Below are 12,006 nucleotides of genomic sequence, written 5' to 3' on the forward strand. Positions count from 1 at the left end.
TGAAATGCTTAATGCAGTTCAGTAAAATACGACACATGTGGAGTAAAAAAAAAAGTATAAATGTTTAAAAGCATTATTAAAATAAAAATCTAGAATACTGGTTTTTACATTTAGTGAAAAAAACGAATCTTAAATTTAAAAACATATGAAAAGAAATTTATAAATCACCTAGGCTCATTGTTTAAATAAAGGTTGTTAAAACAGTACTAACTGATTGACTTTAGGCAAATTGTTGAACCTTGCTGAGCATCAGTTTTCTTATTTGTAAAATGAACTAGTTGAACCAGATCTCTAAGATCCTCTCTAGGTCTAAAGGAAGAGAGAAAATAGCTTTGTTAATTTTTGAAAACAGAGAAGTGGTAGGGTTCTACAAATGTAAAATGTTGCATGAGACAAGATTGTCATATTATTGGTTTTACATAATTGTTGGTCTTTGACAAAAGTGATCTCTCACAAATCAGGAATAATTTGTAAATGTAAGATAAAAACAAAGAAAAAAAAGAAAAATGCTATAGTAAGTTGAAAATAGATTTATAATAAATGTTTAATTTTTAATAAATTTTAGAAGTTAAAACTAGAAGATATCCTAAAAGTCCAATTCCATTTTTTTACAACTGAGAAAATTAGGATGGGAGAGTATCATGGGGAAGGGGTAGAGTTGATTTGTCTAATGTCACAAAGGTAATAAGTAGCAGAGCATGAATTTGAACCCAGGTCTTTTGATTAAATCCAGTGTAGTCTTTCCATCATATTCTTGTATCTTCTATACTAAAATGACATTATCACTTAAACACTTAGCATCCAAATAGCATTCCACAGATAGATGGTACCTAATAATGCACATTGAATAACTAAATTCAATTAAATTCCACAAGAATTTAATGGTGATTTCATCTTGGGGCTTCCATTCTGGGGAAGAGCCAAGGCTGGGCTTTATTTTCAATCCCCTCCCAGGTATACTTCCGACTTCTAGGACTTTACCAGCATGTCTTAGCTTGGAACCTCTCAGACTTTCAGTTTTTTCACCCTAAAAGATCCATCTGCCATGTAACTCCTTTCTCTCACTGATGACTTTCTCCTGGGGTCGTCAGTACTTAGCTCAAATAAGTGCTTAATAAATGATTGTTGTCTGCTTGTAAATGTGTTATGGACCAGTGGGGTACAAGATGCATACATAATTATTTGACATCTTTGAGAAGAGAAAAAAATACTTATTTTTGTATATTTGTGTTGACACAAATGTTGGTTGACAAGTTCAGCTTATATAACGATGGTGGTTTTTCCCATATGTGATGCTTTTACTGATTCCAACTGAAATTCTTTTGAAAAATGGGAAAGATAATTCCCAATAGATTCTTCAATGTACTACAAAATTAATAGTGATTAACAACAAAATGAATAAGTTAATAGCAATTTTAACATAAAGTTAAATGAAAAAAAAATTAATTCAGTATTTATCCAGTTTGTCTGCAATAATCACCATGTTGTAATTAAATGTCATTCAGTTGTTTCACGTATATCTGACTCTTCATGACCCCATTTGGGGTTTTCTTTCCAAAAATACTGGAGTTGCCATTTCCTTTTTAAGCTCATTTCACAGGTGAAGAAATTGAGGTAAACAGGGTTAAATGACTTGACCAGGGTGTAAAAACTAGCAAGTGTCTGACGTCAAATTTGAATTCAGATGTATTTTGGTATCACTTCTTAAAAAGGATTACTATTATATAATTTTCTTAAAGAAAAGTTATTTTCCACACGTATTGGGCTTACCATTATTTTAAGAGCTATTCACACATTAAATTTAGTACTGCACAATGCAAGAATTTACTTGGATTTTTTTTTTTCAACCTTAAATATACAAATATCATGAGATCCTTTAATTTACAAAGGAAATCAATCATATGATCTAGTGAAACAGTACAGGTTGGATTTGTTTTAGTCTTCACAGCTCAATCCTTTTGGATCCACATAGATGAAGTCAATAAACCTGTTGATGCTTCAGTTTTCCAATATGAAAACCAAAGACTATGAAGATCATATTATCTTTCTTCTAACTAAATTATTCAGAGAAGATATTGAAGGTGAATTATATAGATCCTCCAAAGAAATCAGGAGAGGAATTCTTGGAGAGGAATAAATAGGGAGTTAAGGGATTAGTATCTAAAATAGAAAAGCAGATCTATTAACATTTATGAAATTAAATCACAGGCAATTTATTTTTGGTGATATTAAAAATAAAAAGACAAGTCAGCAAGTAAAATTAGGGAGATGCTTGAAGGAATTCATTGTTCTTTAGTTGACTTGCATAATGACATACCTAGCATTTACATAGTATCTTGATGTTTGCAAAGGGCTTTACAAATATTATTTTACTTCATCTGCATAACATCCCTAGGAGATAGGTGCTATTATTATGTGAAAACTGAAGTAGACAGAGGTTAAATAATTTGCCCAGGGTTACAGAGATAAGTAAAATGACTGAGGAAGGATTTGAACTCTGGTTTTCCTAAACTGAGGCTCGCTTCTATAGCTATTGAGATAGATACCTCGATGCCCATAAGCACCTTTTGTGCTTTTCTTTAGCTTCATAAAAAGATCAACTCTTTATTAGACCTTTTAACAATTTCATATTCTCCCTGAAGTCACCATTTTCTTGTTAATATGATAGAATCTAAAAAGATGTACAGAACTTTAAGTTAATTTGGCAGCAAGACAATTATAACATTCTAGGAAGATGGAAATCCATATTTTAAAGATCTGAAATTCAATGTCTCTTAATAGCCCACTTCAATGTTTGATAATCTATATTTTCAAGAAATTCTTACTTGTCTTTTATACTTACTGGTTTTGTATTGGGTTTATGAGTAAAACAAGGATAATTCCCACAAGGACCTACCTCCTAGAGCTGGGAAGTTTAGTTTCCTCCTCTAAAATATAAAGGGTATGGATGAAATGATTCCTAAAATCCCTGACAGCTCTCAGTCTATGATCCTTGTGAGGGGCCTTCATCAGTCTTCTTGACCTATATCTTGCCACTAAACTCCAGTGATTCTGGAGGTAAGAGTTAGGCTGATGACTGCACAGTTCTATCTCACTTAAATCTAATTCCCTTGCAAGTCAAGACATCACCTTGTCATCAGTCCCCTTCAATGTTCCTCGTTCAAGAACAAAGGATGGATAACAATAACATCTATGATCCTATGAAAGTACTATATAAGTGTGAATTACCATTATTATTTAATGCTGTAGCTTGGCCTTATTTCTTTTTGTTTTAGGTATATGGTAATTCTTTTCTGTCATTTATAATAACCAGCATTCCAGAAGCTAGAATTTTCTAGCTGCCTATTCTACAGTAAGATGAGTAGAAGTTATGTGAGCAGTCTGTGCTCAGAAGACTTGAAAACTCATGTGAGATAGACAAGAAATAGACATTTGCTTGTCTCAAGTCTTCAGAAGAAAGGGAGTTTTAGAAAGTAATCAAAGTCTTTCAATAATCAAGGGATAGTAGAATGACCATAAAGTCCAGCTCTATAATAAATACATAGTATCTCTCCTATCTTGGGGGAACAGGGTCATAATTATTTATAGTGTCACATAACCTATTCACTAGTCACTTTCCAAAACTTTTAAGACTTCATATTTTTTTTTAAACATAGACCTCTGAGAGGGAAATGGCTTCAGCTTTTATTCTGGGAATATTCTGGTCGCTAAGACTACACAGAAAACTTGAAATTTACTTTTCCAAGATTATTTCAACCTGAGTACTTTTATTAATTTTTTCCAAATATCTGATTTTTTCAGAACCATATTTAGCTTCCTTCATTTCAGATACAATTTTATAATTATTTTTTAAAAATCTGTCACTCCTTATAGATTTTTTTAAAGCTTTCTGCTTCCTTTCCTTCCTCACTGTTTTATGAGTTTAGGGGAAAGATTTTTATCTTTTTTTTTGCTTTGCTAAAGTCAGAGAGATAGCTTTAACTTTGTGCTTTTATGAGGTTCCTTTTCAAGCACACTGACACTATATTGGACTGGTTACTAGATTGGAGATTTGTTTTGTAAAGTACTATTTTCTAAAAAATCAACACCACCAAATATGCAATTTAGAGCTATACAAATACGTGTTTCCGAAAGCATTCTGAAGATACAAATCCTATCATCTTATGCAGTAGTGTCTTTAATGTAGACAGCTTCATTAGGTTAACTATCAGTTGGCTGGAAAACTCAATTAGCCAGAACACTCAATTTCCCAAGGTTTGTTAAATGAAGAGTTACTATACTTGACCCATTATTGCATCACTTTACAAAGTGAATATACAATATGTATATCATACCGAGATAACAATCTCACTTCTTTTAAACTTTAGGTCTTGTCCATTCTATTTCCACTACATGTCTTTCATATATCCCTTTTCTTTCCTTCACTCAACTTCTATTTGCCTTCTGTACCTATTGTATGCCAACATACATAAAACACGCTAGATAAAATATATACTAGATTTGGAGTGAGGTAGAATCAAATTCAAATTCCACATCTGACACTTCCCAGTTGTGTGACTGTGGGCAAGATCATTTGAGCTTTTGTTTCCTCATCTGTAAAATGAGGATAATAACATAATACCCATTCTCTGAGGTTGTAAAGCTCTAAAGAGTGATGTCTGAAAAGTATTTTGAAGACTTTAAAGATCTATATCAATGTTAATTTCTCATGACTTCTTCCTGAACTACTGGGAAGGCCTCCTAATGGTCTCCCTGACTCTAAAAGATATCACTAAAATACAGATCAACTAAAAAACTTTTAGTGGCTTCCTATTACCTCTAGGATAATATGCAAAGCTATCAACATTGTATCTAAAGCGCTCTGCAATATAATTCTTACCTATTGCTCCCATTCCTGTATTCTCTTTAAAATGGTTTTTTAATTATTCTCAAAACTGACTATAATATTCTTAATCATGTATTTAAGGTGTTAGGTACTGTGGTAAATGCTAGCATACAAAGGCAAAAATAAACCAATTCCAGTTTTTAATTCTCTCCTCACCTCTAGTTTTTTTCTGAAACTATCTATTACAATTTTTTTTCCTTGATATTTTCCTTCCCTTTTAAAATTACATAGTACAATTTTGTATTTGCTAATTTGTGCACATGTTGTAGCCCTTTGGTAGAATGCAAACTCATTGAGGAGGGGGAATTTCATTTTTGTCTTTGTATCCCAAGTGTTGTGCATACAATAGGTGCTTAAATTTTCAATTTTTCAATTTCTACTTTAAAATTTTTAATCATTTCTGACACATTTTTCCAAATTTTGTTAAAGCTATGAAAACTATATTTAATTAAAAAGATCTATCAGGTAAGTAAGCATCTTATGCAAGGCACTGTTCTAGTTACCAACAATACAAAGACAAAAGGAGAAATAATGTTAATTGTCAAGAGACTTACATTCTATACTGTATCTGAGCAGGAATAAGAATCACAACATGATTCTCTTTTATCTACTACAGTTAAATATCTGCTAAACTATAAATGCTATATGGATGACTCAAAGTGAATTGGGCATTTCTTCAGTTTAAAGAAGTCATGTTAAAAGAGAATATCCTGATCATTCTGGAGTCATCTGAAATTGTAAGAGTATGAGTTTATCCATTCTAGTTCATAATTTTTATATGACATTATAATTATAAGTTCTATTGAGCCTCTAAATGATGTGTCAGTTTATTTTAGACATTTATTGGTAATGACTTTAGAGCATGATCTTCCAGCTGGCTATTAATGCAGATTTTTTCAAACTGTGGTAGTCACCATCTATAAAACTCTGGGCTATTCCCTCTTCTTCAGAGAGTTCAATGCCTAACAATCATTCTATCCCAACTTCTGCCCTCATAAATTACAGATGACTTCAAGATACATATTGATATTTCCTCAAATGCCTTAACTTTCCAGTTCTTCCATCTATTCAGCTGTATTTCTCTACTTCAGCTTACATCCATACAGAGTTGGACAAATCCAATATCCACAAAAGTTCTACTAACTTGTTCAAGAATTCTGAAGTAACCAAAGAATCCATTTGTAAAAATACTAGCTCAAATATATAGACTGTGACCATAAACAAACAAGTCAGTGGCATAAAATCTAAAGCTCCAGTAAAACCGAAGAAAATATAGACACAATTATAATGTTTTTCAATTAAAATATTATAAAGAACATAATTAAAGACCTTAATTAATTAGATGAAATGAAATAATATAAAATATTTAATTATTTTGATGGCCCAGAGGTAGAACAATAGATTTAAAACTACTCCAACATTAAAAGTCCTTGCCTGTTCTTCAGAAAGAGATAAGTTATTCTTTGGTACACACTATTCATGTTTCAGAATTCTCTTTTTTCAAACAGCACTTTGCTGGAAATCTTATATAGAGCAGGTATTTGAGGGTTTGTTAATCTCATTAAAAGATTTAGTTTTTCTTTTGCTCCTGACATGTTTTCAAAATTATTTTTAAAAATTTTATTTCAATTTGTAGTAAATAGATCCTACATGCCTAATATATATATATAGCGCATTATCCTAGTCACTATAGAGAGATTAGAAGGATAAAATTTTTAAAAGTTTCTTAGTTCAAAAAGCTTCGAATTTGATAAAGGAGAAAAGTAAATAAATAGCTTTTAGTACAAACCCCAGCGTCCATGTCAGGAAAAGATCACAAAGTTCCCTTTATTCTGATCTTAATTTTTTACCCACTATGCTATAGCTTAAATATTTAAAGGGAATTTATTACAAAAACTTAGAGGAAAATATACAATTCATCGCGATGAAGGGTAGAATATGGTAACTGATGAAAAACATGAACTTTTTACAATTTACATAGGCTCTTATAATTGAATTCTGATCCTTCACCAGTTACTAGACGTTTGCCTGACCAAAGTCAATTAACAAAGTTTAGTAAAAAGAACCCCTGAACTGGGGTCTGAAAAAATATGAACATTTTTACAATTTATATAGGCTCTTATAATTGAATTCTGATCCTCTATCAGTTACTACACATTTGCCTGACCAACGTCAGTTAATAAAGTTTAGTAAAAAGAACCCCTGAACTGGGGTCTGACGATCTCAATCTGAGAACTAGCTCTGCTATCAGGTCTCAATTTCCTCATCTGTAAAACAAGGGAAGTGGATGTGAGTAAATATTGAGAGTTGGAATCATAGCCTGGCTACTTCCTAATGCCAGGCTCTTGGGCCAATTACTTCATCTTTCTTGATTGAGCTCAGCTTCCTTGCCTATAAAATGATGATGTTGAGTGAGATGATTTCTAAGTTTCCTTTCCACCACTAAGTCCTGAACTTAGACCAGATGATTAACAATCATCTCTACTAACTAAAACAGTCTGTGATTTTATTTTCATGGAATTCAGTGCCATGATTGTATAAAACTAAGCTCCCCTTAAGTCATTTCACCAAAATGCCACCACCCCTACAATTATTTCAATGGATAATTTGGTCAATTTGATCTCATATGAGTACTTGTTTAAGATAACTTTTTGACACATGGCTATTTTGAATAACCATTTTGATGATGTTGAATTTTACAAAGTAACTACAAAAGTTATGGGAAAATATTAAATACTTTAAAAAATGTATGGTGCTGTGCTTGGTGCTGTGAAAAAAACTGAAATTTTTTCTCATTCTGAGTTCAAATGATTTTTAAAAATATTTTTAATTTATTAAATATTCCTTTAAATATTATTTTTAAAAGTTCACCAACTTACTTTAGCATTGAGAGGACACACAGACAGGGCACTTGTGAAAAGCAGATCTTCATTTCTCCACTGGCTACAGCGGGTAATACAACGTACCATATTTATGAATAAAATCCCTAGTACAGTCGCAGCAATAAGTTTCTTAAAGAAAAGAGAAATGTGTTAAATTTCACTAATAGATCCACCACAGTCCACTCTAGTAAGCTTCAAGGGTAATACCTTTTTCTTAGTATGTTTGCTTAGTATTCCAAATCCATATGTTAGAAGCACGCAGTATCCAATACTAGGGAGGTAGATGACTCTTTCAGCAACAACAAATCCCACTCTGAAAAACAGGTTACTTGCAGGAAGAAATGGGATAATGAGAAATCCCAATCCCAGAGTGAGTATTCTAGAAATTAAAGAATAGTAGAATGGCTATACTTAAGCTTCAGAAGAAAAATATGCATTTTTGTAATAAACTGTAAGTATTAAATGAACTACTTTTGAAGACTACGTCACACTATCTATCATCAGAAAAACCGTATGAAGACATTTATCATCAATGGGAATTTAATCTGGCAATGAAAGTAAAGAATAAGAGATACTCTTGAGGTATTGTTTTTTTTTTTTTTAAATCTCATGGTAGACTTTAATTTTTAACCTCATGGTTGACTTTTATTTTGTTCAGAACTTGAAGCCTTATCCTATATAGATAACATATAAAATGATATGTTATCATAGCTGTTCTTTTTTGTGTCAAAATGTTAATAGAATGTATATTGCCAACTTATAATAGTATATATTATTTAGATGACCTGGAGAATATATGATATATTATTGTCAGTTATCAATGAATGATATTAGAACCATACAACCTGGGACACTATGTCTACCGATAATTCAGATCAATTTATTATACTCAGCATATGACATAGCAAATTAGTATATAAAAAATGTACAAATGAAGCTTTACCCATTAGCACATGATAACACTCAAAGCCCCCTCATCCAACCCCCTATTAATAGGTTTAAAAAAAAATCAGTGATTGAGGAGAGTAAATTATTTCCCTAATATTGTACTAAATGGAAGAAGTAGATTTTGAATTTCACTTCTTATTCCACATTCACTGTTCCTTCCACTGTACTCTTAACACACCTCAAATATTCTTTTTTTTGGGGCAAAACAATGGGGATTAAGTGACTTAAGGTCACACAGCTAGTAGATATCAATTGTCTGAGGCTGCATTTGAACTTAGATCTTCCTGATTAAAGGACAGGTATTCTATCCACTGCACCACTGAGCTGCCCCACAAAATATTTTTTTGATAGTGGAGTGTTTTCTACTAATTGTCTGAGAAAATTACTTTGAAACAGAACACCAAAATTTACAAATACTAATACTTTAAAAAATTAAGTAAAAATATGTCCATTTTTGTAAGCTTATTAGCTAGAATACTTTTAAGATTTAAGTCCAGAAGTAGCTCAATAAAAATGTAGGTTTAAATATAAATAATTGTTTTAGAAACTTCATTAAAATACTTCATATAAGCATATTTTTATTTTAAGAATTACATGAATGTGATAAGTGAAAATGTGTTTTGCTTTATATCTTTCTTTGATGAAGGGGCTAATATCACCTTCAACATTCTTAAGCAAAGAGAAAGAATATTAGTCACTCAAACATAGTGTGGAAATAGGTTACTGTTTCTGAGTGAAAGAGATGATTACAAACAGTAAATGGAAACAGAGTGATTATAAGTTAGATCAAATTTGAGGCCGCCTTTTATGTAGTTGGTTCTTATGATATTTACAAAAACCAATCCCACTTCCCTTGTAGAAATGACTGCATGAGGACAAGAGTTTGTTTTTCTTTAAAACTACAACCAATTTAAAAACACTAGAAAACTCAGAACTTAATTTACTTTGAGAAACTAATAATTTAATAACAATAAAAAGACTTTTGCTTACAGGAGGATGTAAACCTACTTTTCTTCTTCACAAAACACAATTGTTTTTTTCCAATTATTTTCTCAATAACCTTTTTAGAAATAAAGAATACTCTCTTTGGGACAGCAGTTTATTTTGTATCAAGCCATGATGACAGAATCACTACAGCTTTCATAAGGGTATTTTTTTAAAAAAAGAGAATTGTGAAATGATGGCCACAACACACATCAATTACACTCTCTGTTCTGACCACAAATTACTCTTTACCACCTATGGTGTTAAGGATCTCAAAATGCCACTTCATGGGGATTTTAAAAAATAAAGCAGCCATCCATACCTCTTCCTCCAAGTTTGTATCCCACTAGTCATTTCTGCTGATGGGCCCAAACTGGGATGAAACTGTAGTAATTGACATGAATATTTATTTGAAACATAATTCTGGATATTGTTTCCATTGAATCATTAAAATGATCAGTATTGAATTTAGCAAAATACTGTTGACTCAACCTTGTGTAGAGTTTAAAATTCAGCACTGCCTCTTACCTTCTCTTATGGCTGTCTTCAGAGCATAGAGCTTGGCATATTAGACCAATTAGGCAGAACCAAAGTGCTGCTAGTGCAATTATTCTCCAGTCACTGACTGACTTAATAAGGGGTATGCAGCCCATTGACCAATCAAAACACAGCCACCAGGGACACAGCAGCAACCATGCATTCAATGAATAGTAGTAATTATAGTTTATAGCCTGTCAGTCAAAAGGAAAACAAACATTTATTTGATACTGAACTTAAAAAAATAAATCCTATCTTCACTTTGAGGTTTTTAAGATGTTTCTTGTTAAAAAATAAAGTTGGATGAAGTAAATCTATAAGATTTTATTTGGGGTAGGGGACAATATTTTGTAATCCAGCAAAACTACATTCAGATTTCAACAAATAAAATACAGCAATCCCCATTTAAAAGTACCAAAATAAAAAAGGCAATTTGTTTCAACTTGAGGTCAAATTATATCCCTATGTACACAGTGACATATACTGTTTGTAACATTAAAAAGTTGATCAGGGGGGAGGGGAGGAGAGAAGGGGGAAATTTGTTCTAGTCCCTGAAAGCAGCAGTGTAACGGAATTCTACTTCAGTTCCTTATATCCTCCTTGTTGTATATAGCACAGAAAAAAATCTGCCATTTGATCACCTCCCTTTTTCTTCCTTTTGACCTTTAATTTTTAAAAGGTCTTCATATTATTGATGGATAAAACTAATGTCTCTTGACATCTATTATCAATCCAAAATGTTCTTCAATGAAGATGGAATGGGAGGATTAAGAGTACTAAAAAATCTATTGAGGCAGGAAGACAACCTTAGTTTTCAAAAGAAAGAGTAACTTTTTTCTTTCAAGCACAAAAGAGAAAAAAAAAATAACAGTCTCTTACCTTAACTCCTAGTGCCGAGAACCAGTTCTGAGAATAATCATTAATCTTAAAAAATAAGCACTAACTATGCTATCAAAGGTAGACCTAAAGGACTCATTACCAATCAAGGAATGGGAATCTTTTTTTAAACAAAGAAACCCAAATGGCACATCTCCAGACTCACTCTGATAAATATGCTATCTGCAAAGGATGCTGGGTTGTCAACTTCAGTAAAGACTGGTGGCCCAGTGCCCATAATTCTCCAGCGCAAGTAAAGTATTGTTGCCCCTCCAGAAAACAGGAGAGTCATTCTGAAGAGAAGACTCCCATTCTTAAGCCATCCAATATTCTAAAAAAAGGAAAAAAAAAAAAAAAAAGCAAAGATATTGATACTGACTGCAGTAGTAGCCAAGCAGCAATGGTGCAGTTAAATACACAAGACAATTCTGCCTTAACGTCTTTGATTATTGTATTTGATTATTTTAAAATGCAAAAATTTCATTAAACATAATGAAGACAGAATTTTAATCTACTGTAGCACTTCACATTTTGGATGTCTTGAGTAAAGAGAATATACATACTTACCTCCAATGACTTTTCTTTATGTCGTACCTTTTGAACAATTTCTAAAATATTTAATTTGCTTATCACCAGGGCATCAAATACAGCATTGAAACCCTACCAAAACAACAAATATACCAATTAATTATGGAAAAACTGATCTGTTTTATATCACTATGCAAACATTATTGTAAAATAGACCGACAAGTAGAGGATTAGATTGCAAGACTGATAAGGTCTTATCTCTAAAAAAAATAAACTTTATAATTCTACATGACAGCAGCTCAGAATCAATTAATATGTCAAATTTTCATCAAATATTCTATCACTTTGTGACTGTACTAATATCAC

The 12,006-nt window shown here is 31.9% G+C and overlaps 1 protein-coding gene across 1 annotated transcript in view; it reads right to left on the minus strand.

Moving 5' to 3' along the window:
* TMTC4 (transmembrane O-mannosyltransferase targeting cadherins 4) overlaps positions 1 to 12,006 on the minus strand; it is an 89,899-nt gene that overhangs the window by 26,263 nt on the left and 51,630 nt on the right. The window contains exons 7-11 of the mRNA XM_051984073.1: positions 11,680 to 11,772; positions 11,279 to 11,443; positions 10,228 to 10,430; positions 7,975 to 8,146; positions 7,765 to 7,896 (exon numbers count right to left, since the gene is read on the minus strand). Coding sequence (XP_051840033.1) covers positions 7,765 to 7,896; positions 7,975 to 8,146; positions 10,228 to 10,430; positions 11,279 to 11,443; positions 11,680 to 11,772 — 765 coding nt within the window. The remainder of the gene's footprint in view (positions 1 to 7,764; positions 7,897 to 7,974; positions 8,147 to 10,227; positions 10,431 to 11,278; positions 11,444 to 11,679; positions 11,773 to 12,006) is intronic.

The sequence above is a fragment of the Antechinus flavipes genome, chromosome 3 (assembly GCF_016432865.1).
Source record: "Antechinus flavipes isolate AdamAnt ecotype Samford, QLD, Australia chromosome 3, AdamAnt_v2, whole genome shotgun sequence".
Classification (NCBI taxonomy): domain Eukaryota; kingdom Metazoa; phylum Chordata; class Mammalia; order Dasyuromorphia; family Dasyuridae; genus Antechinus; species Antechinus flavipes.